Source organism: Arachis hypogaea, chromosome 6 (genome assembly GCF_003086295.3).
Source record: "Arachis hypogaea cultivar Tifrunner chromosome 6, arahy.Tifrunner.gnm2.J5K5, whole genome shotgun sequence".
Classification (NCBI taxonomy): Eukaryota; Viridiplantae; Streptophyta; class Magnoliopsida; order Fabales; family Fabaceae; genus Arachis; species Arachis hypogaea.
In genome coordinates, this window is record NC_092041.1 from 21964446 (window position 1) to 21987670 (window position 23225).

General features: G+C 35.5%; 1 protein-coding gene across 1 annotated transcript; it reads right to left on the bottom strand.

The window, feature by feature from the left end:
* Window positions 1-20701: 20701 nt before the first annotated feature.
* On the bottom strand, window positions 20702-22059 carry LOC112805454 (probable magnesium transporter NIPA6). Its single transcript, XM_025847840.2, has 5 exons — window positions 22048-22059; window positions 21811-21948; window positions 21217-21309; window positions 20991-21108; window positions 20702-20892 (listed from the first exon to the last, which is right to left on the bottom strand). The coding sequence occupies exons 1-5, from the start codon at window positions 22057-22059 to the stop codon at window positions 20759-20761; spliced, it is 495 nt and encodes a 164-aa protein (XP_025703625.1). The 3' UTR covers window positions 20702-20758.
* Between the last annotated feature and the right edge of the window lie 1166 nt (window positions 22060-23225).

Below are 23225 nucleotides of genomic sequence, written 5' to 3' on the forward strand. Positions count from 1 at the left end.
CTAAATTAGTCATATATTAATTCAAAGTAGAATAAGTGTAACTCTGACAACCATTTTCTCTTCAAGTTCAGAATTAGAAATATCTTGGCCGGATAACACACTATGCTTGTGATATACAACTATCACTTTTATAACTAAAGTAACTTTCATCCAAACCACAATTTTAGAATTTAAACTAAGATTCAAAATGCCATCAATACTAATTAAGATGATATTTCGAAGCATTTTTCATATTTTTTGGTATACAATAATTTTCCATAATTAAATAAATATTCTTGTATAGATGGCCAAGCAAGTTTATTGACCTATCTCTAAAACCTAGCTCAACTCAGATCAAACATTTAAAGGCTGAGTGAGTAGCTTTACTTTTGTTTAGAATCTTAATGGTGTTGAACCATAGATGAATCAAAATTATAATATATATATACATTCATAAGTTTCCAATGATAACTAGTTAAATAATTAAAATTACACTAATTAATTTACATGGATTAGCTCCCACAATAAGAGAAACACCAGAATATGAACACAAAAATCAGCTAAGAACCGGGGGGTACAACTTGAAAAAAGAGCACAAGAGGGTAAAAATAATGCAAAATAATAACAATACAACAAAAAATACAAACTAGGAGAAAAACCATCCAAAAATTTTTTGTGATTGTGCACACGAGCTTTCATTTCACAAGCTGTCATGGAAACAAACATCCTCCAAAAAAAGGAAGCACGACTTATCTACCAAAACAATGTCATAGGAGCCTCTTGAAACTTATTTCAAAACCAAATAAATGGAGTCACAGAGTAACACTGCCACATTTACGCAGCTTAATGTAAAATAAACTAAAGAAAAATGTCATTGGAGTATGGAGGCTGTGTCTAACTTAATGGCAACATTAGGTAATTCTAATTTGCAGTTCTATCACTTAATAATACAGTATCACGTGAAATGATCTTGCCATAATACCGTAATTAAGTTAAAAGGTGGTGACCCGACTTCTTCCTTTTATTTCCAAGACTCACCATTGTCTTGGATATACCATGTTACTTTCGGGGATAACGTACTATACAAATCTGTACAGGAAGGGTAATTAGGCAATGATCATTTTCAGAAACAGCAGAAGTTTCTTAAATGAAACATTGCAAGAAAACAGGAAACAATGAGGTATTACCTGTAGAGATTGGAGGATCTGGCTCTCTTGTACTATGCAATACTACTGTGCCAGATAATACAGTGATAAAACCATATAGCTCTGATGCAATGCTGCTTATACTTTTACCAGAATAGTCCTAATAAGAAAAAGAGGATAGAAGATTACAACAGATAGTTAAGCACTTGATGTGTGAGATAACTCATTCTTTTGGGGTACATTTTCGTTTTGTTTTAGTGAATACTAACCTTAAACATGATTGCAGTAGCTAATATTGTAAACGATGTGAACAAGGCATAATAAATTAGAGACACAACTGCAGTGTTAAAGGTATCCGATGCTTGCTACCATGAAAGTGTTTGTTACCATATAACTCCATGCAAACGAAACAAACACCTTATGGGAAATAAAAATTTTAAATTCATCCTTCTAGATCATCAATTTTTAGTCTAAGTCAAGCATAGCATGGATGTTATTTGGGTTAGAGGGTTACACATTGACCTTCTAAATTAGCTCTTAGCTTTTAAATCATTTCTTCAATTGGAAAGTTACTTTAGCTAAAATCTTCAATATGAACTTGGAACAGAAAGAAATGCAAGTATGATAATAAGTGATGATCAAAGAAAAATAAACTGGACTTGTAGTCCATAAAATTATAATCTCCTCCAACAAACAGAGGTATTATCTTATATTAAGTAGATGACATATATTAGAAAGTCTAAACATGAAAGCATATCGTTTCTTACAAAAGGAATACAAACTATGTGGCTCTAAGTTTGTATTTCAAATGTCAAAAATTATGTTCACGTTTTAAAGGAAACAAAATCAATAGTGATACTAACCATGTTAAGATAATTTAATTGAGTAATGATGCATGAAACAACGACTATAAAAAAGATCCATGTCTAATAGTAGACAAGCTGATGTGTACCTTCTAATGTAAATTTTATAGCAATTTCAATTGCTTTAACACTCTGAAAGAAAGAAAAGAGAAAAGAAAACATATAATTTTCTAGCTCTTCGTACCCTACACAACTAATAATATTGATCTATTTGCTGATCCACCAAAAAACATGTATAACCATAGTGCGAAATAATTAGATTCTCTGGAAATAAGATAGAAGTTTTGCTACATGCCATTCATCACTTAAACACATTTAACATTGAGGAAAGTTGGAGATAATGAACAATCATGTCGTATAAAGGCTCACATGTTTTACAATTAATGGTATTGAACAAAACTTTCAAGAATATATTCACTAGTTTGGAACAGTTTGTAAGTTACTTTGCAATCAATTTTTCTTTTCAATCTATTTCTACTAATTATGTAAAATATTCATGTTATTATTAATAAATATCTGTTTTTTTTCTTTGTCCACATGATCCTATTTCTAATACTTCAAAACTATATTTCTTTATAGTCTTGCATGTATGATAGAGCTAATAAATTATGATAACTCTAAGAAGTTAAGTATAGCTGAAAGCACCCTTTAAATCACTAAGTTTTCTATAGTCCTTGTCCTTTCTGTAATCTATATATACATGTTGACATTCATATGTTGATCCTTGTTGAGTTTCTACTTGTTCAAACAAGTGCCATCATCACTAGACTATTGAATCATAGAAATTGAATCAAGAAAATTTAGCTTTCCTAAAACTTACATTGAGCCTTTATAACTATCATAATTAGTTTTGATTATTATGTTGGTTACACTTAGCATTGTGTGGATGATGAGGCGTTCAAGCTATGGATCTATCCTGAATATTGTAAGCAGGCACCTAAGATATAGAAAGTGTTATCTGATGCGTATGGTCATGTTCATTTCATTTTTTACATGGAGTCTCAGAAAGAGTGAAGGTTTTAAGAGCTTGCTTGTTAACTTTATCAGTTATTTAGTTAACTTGATCTAAAAATTTTGTATACATGTATTCATGTATGTATATAAAACACTAGCCGTAGCTTTGATAGATGATGAGATTCATCATTCATACTTTTAATACACTTCACACATTCCGATTTATTGCTCTTGTGCTCTTTCCTCCATTTTCACAGGATCAATGATTTTTTATTTCATAAGAATTTGTTAGTTCTGGTGAAATATATACACTGCAATACCATATAGTATAAACAAATATTTGAGATGCACCGAATTAATTCAGTTTTTTCTAGTTTAGTAACTCTCTCTCTCTCTCTCTCTGTGTGTGTGTGTGTGTTAATACGTAATTATGTATTTATTCAATTCAGTGATCAAGATATATGTTAAAGCTTAACACACAAGTTTAATACAAGTTCATTCTTGTGTTACCTGTTGATGTTGATAAGAATCTATAGACAACTCTCCCAACTCTTTTGGAACATATTGCCACTATATTGTGTAAGATGACATTCTTTAGCACATCTAGTGAAGCAAAATAGCAAATGCGCAACATTATAGGTGAATTGCACTTAAATATCACTCTATCCTCATCATTTTTTATAATCTTATTAGGATAAATAACTACACAAAAAAAACTTATTACTATCTATATCTATGAAGAAGAATAGAGAGTAGTGGTATGAATGTATTGTGGTCAGCTTTGGAGGCCTCAAACTCCTTATGTAAGAAATTTCTTTTAATGTAATTATCTACACTACAAGAAATTTGCTTATTACTATCAAATTTACCGTTGAATTCTGCGTGGAACTATTTCGACGAATTTATTGTCAGATTTTGCGTGAAAGTTGGTGAATATTTTTGTCTTGCTAAAACGTTATCATCGAATTTTGTAACCCCCTCCAAAATCCGCGGGCAAGTTCTGGTACGAAGGACTAATTTATTGGCGCCAACATTACCATTGGATTTACAAGTAAGAAATTCAATGGCAACCCTAAAAATGAAATGCGTCGTTTTGGTTACTGGCAGCTTGTTACCATTGGATTTTTTTACTCGTAAATCCAATAGTAAATTTGGGATAAATTTGAAATGTGAGCCATTTCTCCCTCGTTCGGCGAATCTAGTCTCTCTTTTCCTCTTTTCTCTTCTCTTTCCCTCTCCTCTCCCATGAATCGCACTTCTGTTGGCGTCACAAGTTATCCTTCGTTGTCATCGCACTTCATTTGGTGGTCGTCATTTCTGTGGGAGTCACATAGAAACTGTCTCCTGCATCTCTACCCACCGTTGTTGTGGTCCACCGAACTAGAGGTAAGTATTGTCTTTATTTTGTTTAGTTTTCACAAAAAAAAAATTTACATAAAAATTTGCACTGTAACAAATTTTGTCACCATCCGAGGTAAATTTTCATTAACCTTAATTTTTACAGAATTTTTTTTTTCTAACTTAAGGTATTATTATAACTTTATTTAATTTTGACATGTGTGATCAGGGTTTTAAAGTAAAGTTAGATTAGGTAAATTTTAAATTAAGTTAATAAATTATTTTTCTTTAAATTTGTTTAATAGAGTTTTATTAAATTTTTTATTAAATGGTGATTAGGCTTACATTGTGTGTTTATTATATTATTTTAGTCTAATTATAAATTAAATAGGGTTAGACACTCTAAATTTTTCAATTAATATAATTATGTAGATAAATTATTTTTTAATTTTTATTAAAATTTAGAATTTTATTAAAATTTTATTAAATTTTGTATTTAATTTTTTATTAAATGTGTGATTATGTTATATTGAGTTATTTGTTATATTATTTTAGTCTAATTAGAAATTAAATAGGGTTAGGCACTCTAAATTTGTCAACTAAGATAATTATGTAGATAAATTAGTTTTTTTATTGATTTTCATTAAATAAAGTTAAATTTAGTTTACGATTGAAGTTATGTTAATTAGGATTTCGAATTTCGATTAACATTAAGTAGTTAATTATGTTGATTTATCGGTTTACTATTTATTTTAAAGATTTTTATTAGTTTTGATTATTTTATTAATTTTGTCTCTGTTTTAAGACTTTTTTTTTTATCTTTGTATGAAGTTATCATAGGTTATTCGTGCTAGTTATACACGTGGATTGTTCATGCAAAACCAAGATTGATTTTTCGTTTCTAAACAAGTTAAATTATTAAAATTTTTTGCTAGATTTACCTTTTTTAGGATAGAGTTTTAGAACGAAAGTGGGAGAAGGTTGTCTAGTGGTGCTGGTGCACGAATTTGTGATCCGCACAACTAACCAGCAAGTGCACTGGGTCGTCCAAGTAATACCTTACGTGAGTAAGGGTCGATCCCACGGAGATTATTGGTTTGAAGCAAGCTATGTTTATCTTATTATTCTTAGTCAGGATCTTAATTAAAATTATCAGTTGGAATTATTAGATTGGAAAAATAAAAGAGAATAATAGCGTTACTTGTTGTGCAGTAATGAGAAATATGTTGGAGTTTTGGAGATGCTTTGTCCTCTAAACTTCAACTCTTCCTTGAAATCCTTCTCCACACGCAAAGTCCCTTCCATGGCAAGCTCTATGTAGGGTGTCACCGTTGTCAATGGCTACTTCCCATCCTCTCAGTGAAAACGTTCCTATGCTCTGTCACAGCACGGCTAATCATCTGTCGGTTCTCAATCAAGTTGGAATAGAATCCATTGATTCTTTTGCGTCTGTGACTAACGCCTAGCCTTCAGGAGTTTGAAGCTCGTCACAGTCATTCAATCCCAGAATCCTACTCGGAATACCACAGACAAGGTTTAGACCTTTCGGATTCTCATGAATACCGCCATCAATCCGGCTTATACCACGAAAATTCTGAGTAATGAATCTAAGAGATGCTCATTCAATCTGATGTAGAACGGTGGTGGTTGTCAGGCACACGTTCATGGATTGAGGAAGGTGATAATTGTCACGGATCATCACCTTCTCCATAATTAAGCGCGAATGAACATCTTAGATAAGAACAAGCGTGTTTGAATGGAAAACAAAGGAATTGTATTAATTCATCAAGACGCTGTAGAGCTCCTCACCCCAACAATGGAGTTTAGAGACTCATGCCGTCAAAAAGTATGTAATTCAGATCTAAAAATGTCATGAGGTACAAGATAAATCTCTAAAAGTTGTTTAAATAGAAAACTAGTACCCTAGGTTTACAGAATATGAGTAAACTAAGATAATTGGTGCAGAAATCCACTTCTGGGACCCACTTGGTGTGTGCTGGGGCTGAGACTGAAGCTATCCACGTGCTAAGGCTTTTCTTGGAGTTGAACTCCAAGTTATAACGTGTTTTGGGCGTTCAACTCTGGATCATGACGTGTTTCTGGCGTTTAACTCCAGACAGCAGCATGTACTTGGCGTTCAACGCCAAGTTACGTCGTCTATCTTCACGCAAAGTATGGACTATTATATATTTCTGGAAAGCCCTGGATGTCTACTTTCCAACGCCGTTGAGAGCGTGCCAATTGGACTCCTGTAGCTCCAAAAAATCCATTCCGAGTACAGGGAGGTCAGGATCCAACAACATCAGCAGTCCTTTTTCAGCCTAACTCAGATTTTTGCTCAGCTCCCTCAATTTCAGCCAGAAAATACCTGAAATCACAGAAAAATACACAAACTCATAGTAAAGTCCAGAAATATGATTTTTTCCTAAAAACTAATAATATTCTACTAAAAATTAATTAAAACATACTAAAATCTACATGAAATTACCCCCAAAAAGCGTATAAAATATCCGCTCATCACAACACCAAACTTAAACTGTTGCTTGTCCTCAAGCAACTAGATAAATAAAATAGGTTTTAACTGAAATAAAGAAGTAATAATATTTTAGAGTTTTAAATGAAGCTTAGATTCTTATTAGATGAGCGGGGCTTGTAGCTTTTTGTTTCTGAACAGTTTTGGCATCTCCCTTTATCCTTTGAATTTCAGAATGATTGGCATCCATAGGAACTCAGAATTCAGATAGTATTATTGATTCTCCTAGTGTAGTATGTTGATTCTTGAACACAGTTATTTTATGAGTCTTGGCCGTGGCCCTAAGCACTTTGTTTTCCAGTATTACCACCAGATACATAAATGCCACAGACACATAACTAGGTGAACCTTTTCAGATTGTGACTCAGCTTTGCTAGAGTCCCCAGTCAGAGGTGTCTAGAGCTCTTGAGCACACTCTTTTTGCCTTGGATCACGACTTTAACCACTCAGTCTCAAGTTTGTAACTTGGACCTGCATGCCACAAGCACATGGTTAGGGACAGCTTGGTTTAGCCGCTTAGGCCTGGAACTATTTCCTTAGGCCCTCCTATCCACTGATGCTCAAAGCCTTGGATCCTTTTCACCCTTGCCTTTTGGTTTTAAGGGCTGTTTGGCTTTTATTCCTTTTTATCAATATAAAATTTTTTTTGCTGCTTTTTCTTGCTTCAAGAATCAATTTCATGATTTTCCAGATCATCAATAATATTTTTCGTGTTCCTCATTCTTTCAAGAGCCAATATTCATAAAATTCAAGATAAAAATTATGCACTGTTCAAGCATTCATTCAGAGAACAAAAAGTATTGCCATCACATGTAATTAATTATAATTTTTATTATTAAGAACTCGAAAAATATAAATTACTTCTTTATTCTAAAAATCTACTACTTTATTCATGCCTGATGATGATGAGAAAAATAAATTATAACTTAATTGGAAATAAAATCAAAATAGATCTACTAATTACTACTACTACTACCACTATATATCTCCTAAGGTAAATTTCCATAATAACACTATCACAGAGTTAAAGCAAAAAGAATTGGAACTCAACAACCTGTTGTTTTGAGGAGTAGATGTTCCTCTAATCTGTGGGGTGTTTTTCAAGGATTAATTTTTGGCGCTTCAGCTCCCTTAGATTACGCCCTTGCTCTTCCTGTTCCTTAAGCAGTTTGCAAAGCATGCTACTTCGATTGTTCTGTTCTTCCTTTATTTGGTCCATAGCTTCTTGCAATTTGGAAATAGAAGCCTCAAGATGTCCCCAATATTCGAATTGAGGTAGTTCTGGGAGGGCTTCCTGTGCTCTCCTCTTGGCTGAATCATCTTGTTGCTGTTGTCTGACCATTGATATTCCAGTAATTGGCCTCTCAACTGGGATATACTCTGTTATTCCCATCTTCACTCCAGCATCTTTGCAGAGCATAGAAATTAAGCTTGGATAGGCCAATCTGGCGTCCTTGGAATTCCTGTTTGCTATTTTGTATAGCTCACATGAGATTAGTTGATGGACTTCTACTTCTTTTCCCAACATGATGCAGTGAATCATTACTGCTCTTTTAACAGTAACTTCAGAACGGTTGCTGGTGGGCAATATGGAACGCCCTATGAAATCTAGCCAACCTCTGGCTACTGGTTTTAGATCTTCTCTTTTGAGTTGATTTGGGATGCCAGTCGTGCTGGTGGTCCACCTGGCTTCAGGGATGCATATATCCTCTAGAATCTTGTCCAGACCTTTATTTACCCTCATCATTCTCCTATTAAAGGAGTCTGGGTCATCTTTCAGTTGGGGAAGCTTAAATATCTCCCTGATCTTGTCAGGATGGGTATGAACAATCTTTCCTCTGACTAAGGTCCGATGGTCATAGAGAGCAGCTCCAATTATTCTTTGCCGGTCTGTCTGCCATAGATTAGCATAGAACTCCTGAACCATGTTCCTTCCCACTTTCGTTTCAGGATTGGCCAGAATTTCCCAGTTCCTGTTTCAAATTTGCTCTTGGATCTCTGGATATTCATCTTCTTTCAGATCAAATTTGACTTCCGGGATCACTGATCTGTGACTCATTATTTTGTAGTAATGGTCTGAATGTTCTTAAGTTAAGAACTTCCCTTGATTCCAAAGTGGCTTTGGAGTGTTCTCTTTCTTGCCTCTTGGGGTGGGTTGTTTTCCTTTAGGAGCCATGATCTTAGTGAGTATGTTTTTGTGATCACGGATAAACACACCAAACTTAGAGCTTTGCTTGTCCTCAAGCAAAAGAGGAGAAAGAAGAGGGATAGGAGGAGAGCAAGTGTGGTATGGGGATGATGAGAGGGGCGCCGAATTCAATATATAGGGAGGGGGGTGGGAAATTTTCGAAAATAAGAAAAAGATAAGATAGAAGATATGATTTGTAAAAGAAAGATATGATAAGAAAAAGATATAGTTTAAAAAGAGAAAGATCTGAATAATAATTAAAAGATAGATCTGAATTTTTAATTTTGAAAAAGATTTTAAAAAGATAATTGAGTTTTGAAAACAAACTTAAAAGAGTTGGATTGGATTGGAAAACAATTTGTCTTTATAGATTAAGATATATTTGAAATTTTTGAAACATGGATTTTAGAAATCAGGATTTTTAGAAAACTAATTTGATATGAGGGATGACAATTTGAAACATGTTTATGTAAGAAATCATGAATTGAAACATAAAAATTTAGAAAAATTATAAAGAAAAACGAATTTTTACCTCCTCCCACCATCCTGGCGTTAAACGCCCAAACGATGCATGTTTTGGGCGTTTAACGCCCAAATGTTGCTTCTCCTGGGCGTTCAACGCCCAGCTGATGCTTCTTTCCGGCGTTGAACGCCAGGAAGGCCTTTGTCACTGGGCGTTTTTCTGAACGCCCAGGATGCTAGCAATCTGGCGTTAAACGCCCAGAAGGTGCTTCTTTCTGGCGTTTAACGCCCAGAAGATGCTCCTCTCTGGCGTTTAACGCCCAGATGGCTACCCTTACTGGCGTTGAACGCCCAGTGGGTGCTTCTTTTGGGCGTTCAACGCCCAAAATGTTTCTTACTGGCTTTTTTTCGCCAGTAAACGTCCAAATGCCCCTGTAACTCTGTGAATTTGATTAATTGTTTTTTTTTACCTTGAAGATATGTTGTCCTATACCTGTGAAAATCAACAGAAACAAATAAAATTAAATTTTGTGATTGGCTGGGTTGCCTCCCAGCAAGCGCTTCTTTTGTGTCATTAGCTGGACTATTACTGAGCTTTAATTAAGTCTCAGTTTTGAGCATTCTTGCTCAAAATTACCTTCAAGATAATGCTTAACTCTTTGTCCATTAACAATGAACTTTTTGTTAGAGTCATTATCCTGAAGCTCTATGTATCCATATGGTGATACACTTGTAATTACATATGGACCTCTCCACCGGAATTTTAATTTCCCGGGGAATAATTTGAGCCTAGAATTAAATAGCAGAACTTTCTGCCCCGGCTCAAAGACTCTGGATGACAATTTCTTATCATGCCATCTTTTTGCTTTCTCCTTGTAAATTTTTGCATTCTCGAAAGCATTGAGTCTAAATTCCTCTAGCTCATTTAACTGGAGCAATCGTTTTTCTCCAGCTAACTTGGCATCAAGGTTTAGGAATCTGGTTGCCCAGTAGGCCTTGTGTTCCAGTTCCACTGGCAAGTGACATGCCTTTCCATACACAAGCTGGTATGGAGAGGTCCCTATAAGGGTCTTGAATGCTGTTCTGTATGCCCACAGAGCATCATTCAAGCTTCTTGCCCAATCCCTTCTACGGTTAATTACAGTCCGTTCCAGGATTCTTTTGAGTTCTCTATTTGAGACTTCAGCTTGCCCATTAGTTTGTGGGTGATATGGAGTAGCTATCTTGTGGCTAACTCCATAACGTACCAGAGCAGAGTAAAGCTGTTTATTGCAGAAATGAGTGCCCCCATCACTGATTAATACTCTAGGGATACCAAATCTGCTGAAGATGTGTTTCTGGAGGAATTTTAACACTGTTTTAGTGTCATTAGTGGGTGTTGCAATAGCCTCCACCCATTTGGATACATAATCCACTGCCACCAGAATATAAGTGTTTGAGTATGATGGTGGGAAAGGTCCCATGAAGTCAATGCCCCATATATCAAACAACTCAATCTCCAAGATCCCTTGTTGAGGCATGGCATAACTGTGAGGTAGATTGCCAGATCTTTGGCAACTGTCACAATTAAGCACAAACGTTCGGGAATCTTTATAGAGAGTAGGCCAGTAGAAGCCACTTTGGAGGACTCTTGTGGCTGTTCGCTCACTTCCAAAATGTCCTCCATACTGTGATCCATGGCAGTGCCATAAAATCTTTTGCGTTTCTTCCTTAGGCACACATCTAGGGATTACTCCGTCTGCACATCTCTTGAAGAGATATGGTTCATCCCAAAGATAGTACTTTGCATCTGTGATCAATTTCTTTGATTGCAGCCTACTGTACTCTTTGGGTATGAATCTCACTGCCTTGTAGTTTGCAATGTCTGCAAACCATGGCACTTTCTGAATGGCAAAGAGTTGCTCATCCAGAAAAGTTTCAGAGATCTCAGTGAGAGGGAGGGACGCCCCTTCTACTGGTTCTATTCGGGACAGGTGATCTGCTACTTGATTTTCTGTCCCTTTTCTGTCTCTTATTTCTATATCAAACTCTTGCAGGAGCAACACCCATCTTATAAGTCTGGGTTTTGAATCCTGCTTTGTGAGTAGATATTTAAGAGCAGCATGATCAGTGTACACAATCACTTTTGATCCTACTAAATAGGATCTGAATTTGTCAATGGCGTAAACCACTGCAAGTAGCTCTTTTTCTGTGGTTGTGTAATTCTTCTGTGCATCATTTAGAACACGGCTGGCATAGTAAATGACATGCAGAAGCTTGTCATGCCTTTGTCCCAACACTGCACCAATGGCATGGTCACTGGCATCACACATCAATTCAAATGGTAATGTCCAGTCTGGTGCAGAGATGATTGGTGCTGTGACCAATTTAGCTTTCAGAGTCTCAAATGCCTGCAGACACTCTTTATCAAATATAAATGGCGTGTCAGCAGCTAGCAGGTTGCTCAGAGGTTTGGCGATTTTTGAAAAATCCTTTATAAACCTCCTATAGAATCCTGCATGCCCCAGAAAGCTTCTGATTGCCTTAACATTGGCAGGTGGTGGTAATTTTTCAATTACTTCTACCTTAGCTTGATCCACCTCTATTCCCTTGTTCGAAATTTTGTGCCCAAGGACACTTCCTTCAGTCACCATAAAGTGACATTTTTCCCAGTTTAAAACCAGGTTAGTCTCTTAGCATCTTTTCAAAACAAGTGCTAAATGGTTAAGGCAGGAGCTGAATGAGTCTCCAAATACTGAAAAGTCATCCATGAAGACTTCCAGGAATTTTTCCACCATATCAGAGAAAATTGAGAGCATGCACCTCTGAAAGGTTGCAGGTGCATTGCACAGGCCAAATGGCATCCTTCTGTATGCAAATGCTCCAGATGGACATGTGAATTCCGTTTTCTCTTGATCCTGGGGATCTACTGCAATTTGATTATAACCTGAATATCCATCCAGGAAGCAGTAGTATTCATGACCTGCTAGTCTTTCTAGCATTTGGTCTATGAATGGTAAAGGAAAATGATCCTTTCTGGTGGCTGTATTGAGCCTTCTATAATCAATACACATACGCCACCCTGTAACTGTTCTTGTAGGAACCAGTTCATTTTTTTCATTATGAACCACTGTCATGCCTCCCTTCTTAGGGACGACTTGGACAGGGCTCACCCAGGCGCTGTCAGAAATAGGATAAATAATCCCAGCCTCTAGTAATTTAGTGACCTCCTTCTGCACAACTTCCTTCATGGCTGGGTTCAGCCGCCTTTGTGGTTGAACCACTGGCTTGGCGTCACCTTCCAATAGGATCTTGTGCATGCATCTGGCTGGGCTAATGCCCTTGAGATCACTGATGGACCACCCAAGAGCTGTCTTGTGTGTCCTTAGCACTTGAATTAGTGCTTCCTCTTCCTGTGGCTCTAAGGTAGAGCTTATGATTACAAGAAAGGTATCACCTTCTCCCAGGAATGCATATTTTAGGGATGGTGGTAATGGTTTGAGCTCGGGTTTAGGAGGTTTCTCCTCTTCCTGAGGGATTTTCAGAGGTTCTACTATTCTCTCTGATTCCTCCAGGTCAGGCTGAACATCTTTAAAGATGTCCTCTAGCTCTGATTCGAGACTCTCAGCCATATTGACCTCTCTTACCAGAGAGTCAATAATATCAACACTTATGCAGTCATTTGGGGTGTCTGGATGTTGCATGGCTTTGACAACATTCAACTTGAACTCCTCCTCATTGACTCTCAAGGTTACTTCCCTTTTTTGGACGTCAATGAGGGTTCGTCCAGTTGCTAGGAAAGGTCTTCCTAGAATGAGAGTTGCACTCTTGTGCTCCTCCATTTCCAGCACCACAAAGTCAGTAGGAAAGGCAAATGGCCCAACCTTGACAATCATGTCTTCAATTACGCCTGATGGGTATTTAATGGAGCCATCAGCAAGTTGAAGACATATCCTGGTTGGTTTGATTTCTTCAGTCAAACCAAGCTTTCTGATAGTAGATGCAGGTATTAGGTTGATACTTGCCCCAAGATCACATAAAGCTTGCTTGGTACAAGTACCCTCTAATGTGCATGGTATCATAAAGCTCCCAGGATCTTTAAGCTTCTCAGGTAAGCTTTTCAGAATGACTGCACTGTATTCTTCAGTGAGGTAAACTTTTTCAGTTTCCCTCCAATCCTTCTTATGACTTAAGATCTCTTTCATGAACTTAACATAAGAGGGTATTTGCTCAAGTGCTTCTGCAAACGGAATCTTTATTTCAAGAGTCCTGAGATAGTCTGCAAAGCGGGCAAATTGCTTATCCTGTTCCGCTTGGCGGAGTTTTTGAGGATAAGGCATTTTGGCTTTGTATTCCTCAACCTTAGTTGCTATAGGTTTATTACCTACAGAAGTGGGTTGGGAAGCCTTTTTAGAAGGGTTGTCATCAGCACTTGTATGTGACGGATCCCCCACTGGCATTTGAATGCCAGGGGTGGAAGCTGGAGTGGCGTTAGACGCCATCTCCCTATTTGTTACTGGCGTCTGAACGCCAGAACCATGTTCCCTTTGGGCGTTCAACGCCGGATTCATGCTTGTTTCTGGCGTTGAACGCCAGGAATGAGCATGGTTTGGGCATTCAGCGCCAGCATTATTCCTCTCTGGGTTCTGATTGTCCTCAGAGGGATTTTGAGTAGACATCTGTTCATTTTTTGGCTTCCTGCTGCTTTGAAGTGAGGTATTTAATGTTTTTCCACTTCTTAATTGAACTGCTTGGCATTCTTCTGCTATTTGTTTTGACAGTTGCCTTTCTGTTTGCTTTAATTGTACTTCCATATTCCTGTTAGCCATTCTTTTTTTCTGTAGTATTTCCTTGAATTTGGCTAGCTGCTTGGTTAGAAAGTCTAATTGCTGATTGAATTCATTGGCCTGATCTACAGGACTGAGTTTATCAGTTACTGTTTTAGCTTCTTCTTTCATGGAAGATTCACTGCTTAGGTACAGATGTTGATTTCTGGCAACTGTATCAATAAGCTCTTGAGCTTCTTCAATTGTTTTTCTCATATGTATAGATCCACCAGCTGAGTGGTCTAGAGAAATCTGAGCTTTTTCTGTAAGCCCATAGTAGAAGATGTCTAATTGCACCCACTCTGAAAATATTTCAGAGGGGCATTTTCTTAGCATCTCTCTGTATCTCTCCCAGGCATCATAAAGGGATTTATTATCTCCTTGTTTGAAGCCTTGGATGCTTAGCCTTAGCTGTGTCATCCGTTTTGGAGGGAAATAGTGATTCAGGAATTTTTCTGACAGCTGTTTCCATGTTTTTATGCTGTTCTTAGGCTGGTTATTTAACCACCTCTTAGCTTGATCTTTTACAGCAAATGGAAACAATAATAATCTGTAGACATCCTGATCCACTTCTTTATCATGTACTGTGTCAGCAATTTGTAAAAATTGTGCCAGAAACTCTGTAGGTTCTTCATGTGGAAGACCAGAATACTGGCAGTTTTGCTGCACCATGATAATGAGCTGAGGATTCAACTCAAAGCTACTAACTCCAATGGAGGGTATACAGATACTACTCCCATATGAAGCAGTAGTGGGGTTAGCATATGACCCCAGAGTCCTCCTGGACTGATCATTCCCACTTAATTCCATGATGGAATAAAAGAGATGATATGTATGTTGATATTATTTATTTTATAAAAATTAATTTTTATAAAATAAAATAAAAACGAAATAAATAAAGGAAATTGGAAATATTTTGAAATTGAAATTTGAATTTTTATATTAAATTTTCGAAAAATGTAGTTCAAAATTAGTTAGAAAGTATATATTTTTTGAATTTTGAATTTTATGATGAAAGAGAAAAATATGCAAAAGACACAAGATTTAAAATTTTTAGATCCAATGTTCCTTATTTTCGAAAATTTTGGAGGGAAAACACCAAGGAACACCAAACTTAAAAATTTTAAGATCAAAGCACAAGAAAGACTCAAGAACACTTTGAAAATTCACAAGAACACCAAGAACAAAAGAAAGAACACCAAACTTAAAATTTTTAGAAAACCAAGACAAATTTTTGAAAATTAAAGAAAACTTAACAAGAAAACACCAAACTTAGAGTTTGGCACAAAATTCAATCAAAGAAAAATTATTTTTGAAAAAGATTCCAAAGAGGATACCCAATTATCAAGAACAACTACTAAAGCTCCAGCCAATTGGGCAGCAACTTCAGAGTTAATTTTAAAAATGTATTATATTTATGGATATAAGTAAAAATTTTTGAAAGTTACTGTTTTGAAAAAGCACAAGAAAAACAAGAAAAGACACAAAACAAGAAAAACTCAAGATCAAACAAGCAAAATAAACAAGAACAACTTGAAGATCAATGAAGAACACATACACTAATACGAAAATTTTAAATAAAAAATACATAATATGAAATTGACACCAAACTTAGAATAAGACATTAGACTCAAAGAGAAATTAAAAATTAATAAAGAAAAATAATATTTTTGAAAAGAAAATAAAAGACTCTGGCCCAATTACCAAAATCTTCCTAATCTAAGAAATAAAATAAACCTTTAGTTGTTCAAACTCGAACAATCCCCGGCAACGGCGCCAAAAACTTGGTGCACGAATTTGTGATCCGCACAACTAACCAGCAAGTGCACTGGGTCGTCCAAGTAATACCTTACGTGAGTAAGGGTCGATCCCACGGAGATTATTGGTTTGAAGCAAGCTATGTTTATCTTATTATTCTTAGTCAGGATCTTAATTAAAATTATCAGTTGGAATTATTAGATTGGAAAAATAAAAGAGAATAATAGCGTTACTTGTTGTGCAGTAATGAGAAATATGTTGGAGTTTTGGAGATGCTTTGTCCTTTGAACTTCAACTCTTCCTTGAAATCCTTCTCCACACGCAAAGTCCCTTCCATGGCAAGCTCTATGTAGGGTGTCACCGTTGTCAATGGCTACTTCCCATCCTCTCAGTGAAAACGTTCCTATGCTCTGTCACAGCACGGCTAATCATCTGTCGGTTCTCAATCAGGTTGGAATAGAATCCATTGATTCTTTTGCGTCTGTCACTAACGCGCAGCCTTCAGGAGTTTGAAGCTCGTCACTCATTCAATCCCAGAATCCTACTCGGAATACCACAGACAAGGTTTAGACCTTTCGGATTCTCATGAATACCGCCATCAATCCGGCTTATACCACGAAGATTCTGAGTAATGAATCTAAGAGATGCTCATTCAATCTGATGTAGAACGGGGGTGGTTGTCAGGCACACGTTCATGGATTGAGGAAGGTGATAATTGTCACGGATCATCACCTTCTCCATAATTAAGCGCGAATGAACATCTTAGATAAGAACAAGCGTGTTTGAATGGAAAACAAAGGAATTGTATTAATTCATCAAGACGCTGCAGAGCTCCTCACCCCCAACAATGGAGTTTAGAGACTCATGCCGTCAAAAAGTATGTAATTCAGATCTGAAAATGTCATGAGGTACAAGATAAATCTCTAAAAGTTGTTTAAATAGAAAACTAGTACCCTAGGTTTACAGAATATGAGTAAACTAAGATAATTGGTGCAGAAATCCACTTCTGGGGCCCACTTGGTGTGTGCTGGGGCTGAGACTGAAGCTATCCACGTGCTAAGGCTTTTCTTGGAGTTGAACTCCAAGTTATAACGTGTTTTGGGCGTTCAACTCCGGATCATGACGTGTTTCTGGCGTTTAACTCCAGACAGCAGCATGTACTTGGCGTTCAACGCCAAGTTACATCGTCTATCTTCGCGCAAAGTATGGACTATTATATATTGCTGGAAAGCCCTGGATGTCTACTTTCCAACGCCGTTGAGAGCGCGCCAATTGGACTTCTGTAGCTCCAAAAAATCCATTCCGAGTGCAGGGAGGTCAGGATCCAACAACATCAGCAGTCCTTTTTCAGCCTAACTTAGATTTTTGCTCAGCTCCCTCAATTTCAGCCAGAAAATACCTGAAATCACAGAAAAACACACAAACTCATAGTAAAGTCCAAAAATATAATTTTTGCCTAAAAACTAATAATATTCTACTAAAAATTAATTAAAACATACTAAAATCTACATGAAATTACCCCCAAAAAGCGTATAAAATATCCGCTCATCAGGTGCCCTCTCAAAACCTTTATTTGTTAAAAAATTGTGGAGTAATAAGGAAATGCGTACTAGAAGGGCTAGAATTTTATCTTTAGTTGAATGCTTCTTTGTTTTAATATATGATTGCAACTGTTTAAGTTGTGAAAACAGAAAAATTTTTGGGGCGGAGGTCTTTGAAGAGGAGCTAGATGCTCTTTTAATGATGCATACCAAGGTGATCAAAGATCTGCTTGCCTTTGACGATAGTCAACCACTGCATTCTCGGGATGACACCCTTTCAAAGATGGATATGAAGGATAACGCAAGAATGGAAGAGGAACTAAATGCTCTTTTAATAATGGACACGAAGGATAATCAACCACCACATTCTTAGGATGACAACAAACAGTTTGAGATGGTTCTTGATGATGAGTGTTTGCCGGAAGCTATGGAGAACCGGGTGGAGACAGAAGCTACCAAGCATTCTCAGCCTCAACCTCAGCTCCACCCGCATACAACGAACATGGAAGAGCAATGTGCTATTGACGTCCATGTTAGTCAACCACCTCAGCTAGAATCCCTGCCTCAACCTTGGTCCCAGCCTCTGCCTCAACCTCGGGTTCAGTCTCAGCATCAATCCAAGTCACAGACAGATATAAGCAATATGACGGATTAGTTTTTGCTGACACTTGGGGTTATCAACCACCATTAGAGCTGATTGCCGAAGTGGGTGGTCATCAACCACTTCAATATCAATCGCAACCTTAGGTCTGGACTTGAGAGGAGAACAAAGCTTTTGAGTCGGTTATCGCCAATTGTTTCGAGGATGATATATACAACCGCTGGGAGACCGTGGCTGCTTGCCTCCCCGAAAAGACTCCGGCACAGCTGCATGAGTGCTTCTTGAAGCTGATGACCGACCTTAATACCATAAAAAAATGGTTATCCTGAGAACATGATCATCATGATACTGGATCGTGCTACCCCATTGGAACATAGCCCTCTCTTCATCCCCATCGTCAATGCAATACCATTACCACTGCAGCCTTATTGGACTCATCATCAACATCACGGGTGGCTACTCTAAATATTATCATTCTCTTTTTATTTCTTTATTTATGTTTTGCCCATAAAGATGTATAGATACTCTGTCTGTCATTTATGTAAATACATCCTGGTAATATTATCATGGTAGGATAGAGGCAATGGCGGCCACGGCAGACATGGCAGTGCGAATGCATATTATGTTACCGTCATCAGCCATGCCAGGGGCAACAAGAGAACAAAACTGACATGCCAACAACAACTTAATCCAAAAAATAGTTCATTGGACTTCACAAGAGTACAAGTACGTATTAATTAATAGTATTATATATGTTTGTCATTTAAAGGTCAGATAGAAAGAACTTTTCTATAAAATCTGCTAATCATTCATTATATCAAAATAGTTTTGGGAAGGTTTCCAAGGGTATGAAGAATTAGGAAGACAATGGTCAAGGATTTCAAACAAATATGTTAAAACAAGAACTTATCAACAAGTTGTTCTAAAAAATTCTTTGAATGCCAGGAGAAAATAGCTAGAGGAGAAAAGCTAAGAGGAAATAGTATGCATGACATAGTTGACTATCGTACGTGGATTCTTCATTAATCTAAAAATTATTTAATTTGTTACTCTAAACTCTTTGAATTATTTAATCATGGTAGTTATCCTGTTTTAATTAATATTTTATGTAGGAATTATAACATAATATGTGTGTTTTATTGGATCAAAGAGAATTTATGAAAAGAGGAGGAGACTACTCAAGCAAGAAAAACACACAAAAAAAATAGATTGAATATTTATTTTAGTATATTTAGTTTGGTTTTATTGTTACCTTAATTTTTTTCTAAAATATGAATGTATGCCGATTTTAAAGACATTATTAGAGGGTAGCATATGGTTTAGCTTGGTCAATTGTGTAGGAATATACGTATGTATGGAACAATAGTGTAGATATAGGAATATTTGATCCAACAATGGTGTAGATATAGAAATATTTGATCCCCTAGCTTTCTTGCTCTGATGGCAATGCCAAAAGAGTGGTGGGCTAGGTCTTATCTAAAGTCTCGATGGCTTTGCCAAAGGAACTTTGGGTGGAAACAAGGTAATTTTTTAAACAATTATTAATTTTAAATATATTAATTTAATTTAGAACTCTTTGAAAGCATTTTGTGAAAGAATATAGAATATTTTTATGTAACATTTATCAAAAATATTATATACATACTAAAAATTCGTTACTAAATTAGTCATATATTAATTCAAAGTAGAATAAGTGTAACTCTGGCAACCATTTTCTCTTCAAGTTCAGAATTAGAAATATCCTGGCAGAATAACACAATATGCTTGTGATATACAACTATTACTTTTATAACCAAAGTAACTTTCATCCAAACCACAATTTTAGAATTTAAACTAAGATTCAAAATGCCATCAATACTAATTAAGATGATATTTCAAAGTATTTTCCATATTTTTTTGGTGTACAACAATTTTCCATAATTGAATAAATGTTCTTGTATAGATGGCCAAACAAGTTCATTGACCTATCTTTAAGACCTAGCTCAACTCAGATCAAACAATTAAAGGCTGAGTGAGTAGCTTTACTTTTGTTTAGAATCTTAATGGTGTTGAACTATAGATGAATCAAAATTGTAATATATATAGACATTCATAAGTTTTCAATGATAACTAGTTAAATAATTAAAATTACACTAATTAATTTACATGGATTAGCTCCCACAATCAGAGAAACACCAGAATATGAACACCAAAATCAGCTAAGAACTGGAGGATACAATTTGGAAAAAGAGCACAAGAGGGTAAAAATAATGCAAAATAATAACAATACAACAAAACATACAAACTAGGAAAAAAACTAACTAGGAAATTTTGGTGATTGTGCGCACGAGCTTTCATTTCACACTCTGCCACAGAAACAAATATTCTCTGAAAAAAGGAAGCACGACTTATCTACCAAAATAATGTGATAGGAGCCTCTTGAAACTTGTTGCAAAACTAGATAGATGGAGTCACAGAGTAACACTGCCACATTTATGTATCTTAATGTAGAATAAATTGAAGAAAAATGTCATTGGAGTATGGGGGCTGTCTAACTCAACGGTAGCATTAGGTGATTCTAATTTGCAGTTCTACCACTTAATAATTCAGTATCACGTGAAATGATCTTGTCGTACAACCGTAATTAAGTTAAAAGGTGGTGACCCGTTTTCTTCCTTCTGTTTCCAAGACTCACCATTGCCTTGGATATACCATGTTACTTTCGGAGACAACGGACTAAACAAATCTATACAGGAAAGGTAATTAGGCAATGATCATTTTCAGAAATAGCAGAAGTTTCTTAACTGAAGCATTACAAGAAAATAGGAAACAATGAGGCATTACCTGTAGAGACTGGAGGATCTGACTCTTTTGTACTATGCAATACTTCTGTGCCAGATAACACCGTGATAAAACCACATAGCTCTGATGCAATGCTGCTTATACTTTGACCAGAATAGTACTAATAAGAAAAAGAGGGTAGAAGATTACGACAGATAGTTAAACACTTGATGTGTGAGATAACTCATTCTTTTAGGGAACATTTTCATTTTGTTTTAGTTAATACAACCTTAAACATGATTGCACTAGCTAATATTGTAAAAGATATGAACAAGACATTATAGATTGGAGATACAACCACAGTGTTAAATGTATCCAACACCTGCAAACATGAAAGTGTATGTCACCATATAATTCCACGCAAATGATGCAAACACTTTATGGAAAATAAAAAATTCAATTCCATCCTTCTAGATCATTAATTGTTAGTCTATGTTAAGCATGACATGGATGTTATTTAGGTTAGAGGGTTACACATTGAACTTCTAGATTAGCTCTTAACTTTCAAATCATTTCTTCAATTAGAAAGTGACTTTAGCTAAATGTTTCAGTATGAACATGGAACAGAAAAAAAATATAAGAATGAAAATAAGTGGTGATCAAAGAAAAATAAACTGGATTTTAGTCCATAAAACTATAATCACCTCCAACAAAGAGAGATGTTTCCTCATATTAAGCAGATGACATATAATAGAAAGTCTAAACATGAAAGCATATCATTTCTTACAAAAGGAATACAAACTATGTGGCTCTAAGTTTTTATTTCAAATCCTAAAAATTATGTTCATGTTTTAAAGGAAACAAAATCAATAGTGATACTAACCATGTTAAGATAATTTAATTGAGTAATGATGCAGGAAACAACGACTATCAAAAAGATCCAAGTCTGATAGTAAACAAGTTGATTTGCACCTTCTAATGTAAGTTTTATAGCATTTTCAATTGCTTTAACACTCATGACCTGAAAGAAAGAAAAGAAAAAAGAAAACATTTAATTTTCTAGCTTTTCGTGCCCTGCTCAATTAATACTGTTGATATGTTTGCTTATCTAACTAATAACATGTATAACCATAGTGCGAAACGATTTGATTCTCTAAGAACAAGATAAAAGTTTTGCTACATCCCATTCATCACTTAAACACATTTAACATTAAGAAAAGTTGGAGACAATGAACAATCATGTCCTATAAAGGCTCACATGTTTTACAATTAATTGTATTGAACAAAACTTTTAAGAATGTCTTCACTAGTTTGGTACAGTTTATAAGTTACTTTGCAATCAATTTTTCTTTTCCAATCTATTTCTACTAATTATGTAAAATATTCATGTTATTATTAATAAATATCTATTTTTATTTCTTTGTCCACATGATCCTATTTCTAATACTTCAGAACTATATTTCTTTATAGTCTTGCATGTATGATAGAGTTAATAAATTATGATAACTCTAAGAAGTTAAGTATAAATGAAAACACCCTTTAAATCACAAAGTTTCTCTAGCCCTTGCCCTTTCTATAATATATATATGCATTTTAACATTCATATGTTGATCCTTGTTGAGTTTCTACTTGTTTAAACAAGTGCCATCATTACTAGGTTATTGAATCATAGAAATTGAATCATAAAATTTAGCTTTCCCAAAACTTACATTGAGCCTCTATAACTATCATAATTGGTTTTAATTATTATGTTGGTTACACTCAACATTGTGCGGATGATGAGGCGTTTAAGCTATAGATCTATCTTGAATATTGTAAGTCGGCACCTAAGATGTAGGAAGTGTTATCTGATGCGTATGGTCATGTTCATTTCATTTTTTATATGGCGTCTCAGAAAGAGTGAAGGTTTTAAGAGCTTGCTTGTTAATTTTATCAGTTATTTAGTTAACTTGATCTAGAAGTTTCGTATACTTGTATTCATGTATGTATATAAAACACTAGCCGTAGCTTTGGTAGATGATGAGATTCATCATTCATACTTTTAATACACTTCACACATTCCGATTTATTGCTCTCGTGCTATTCCCTCTTTTTTCACAGGATTAATGTTTTTTTATTTCATAAGAATTTGTTAGTTCTGGTGAAACATATATGCTGCAATACCATATAACATAAACAAATATTTGAGATGCACCGAATTAATTCAATTTTTCCTAGTTCAGTATATACTCTCTCTCTCTATATATATATATATATATATATATATATATATATGTTAATATGTAATTGTGTATTTAT

Coding starts and splice junctions, on each gene's coding strand:
- LOC112805454 (XM_025847840.2), bottom strand. Junction 21,109..21,216: donor CTAGTGCAATCATGTTTAAG/GTTGTATTAACT, acceptor TTTTCTTATTAG/TACTATTCTGGTCAAAGTAT. Junction 20,893..20,990: donor AGATCCTCCAGTCTCTACAG/GTAATGCCTCAT, acceptor TTTCCTGTATAG/ATTTGTTTAGTCCGTTGTCT.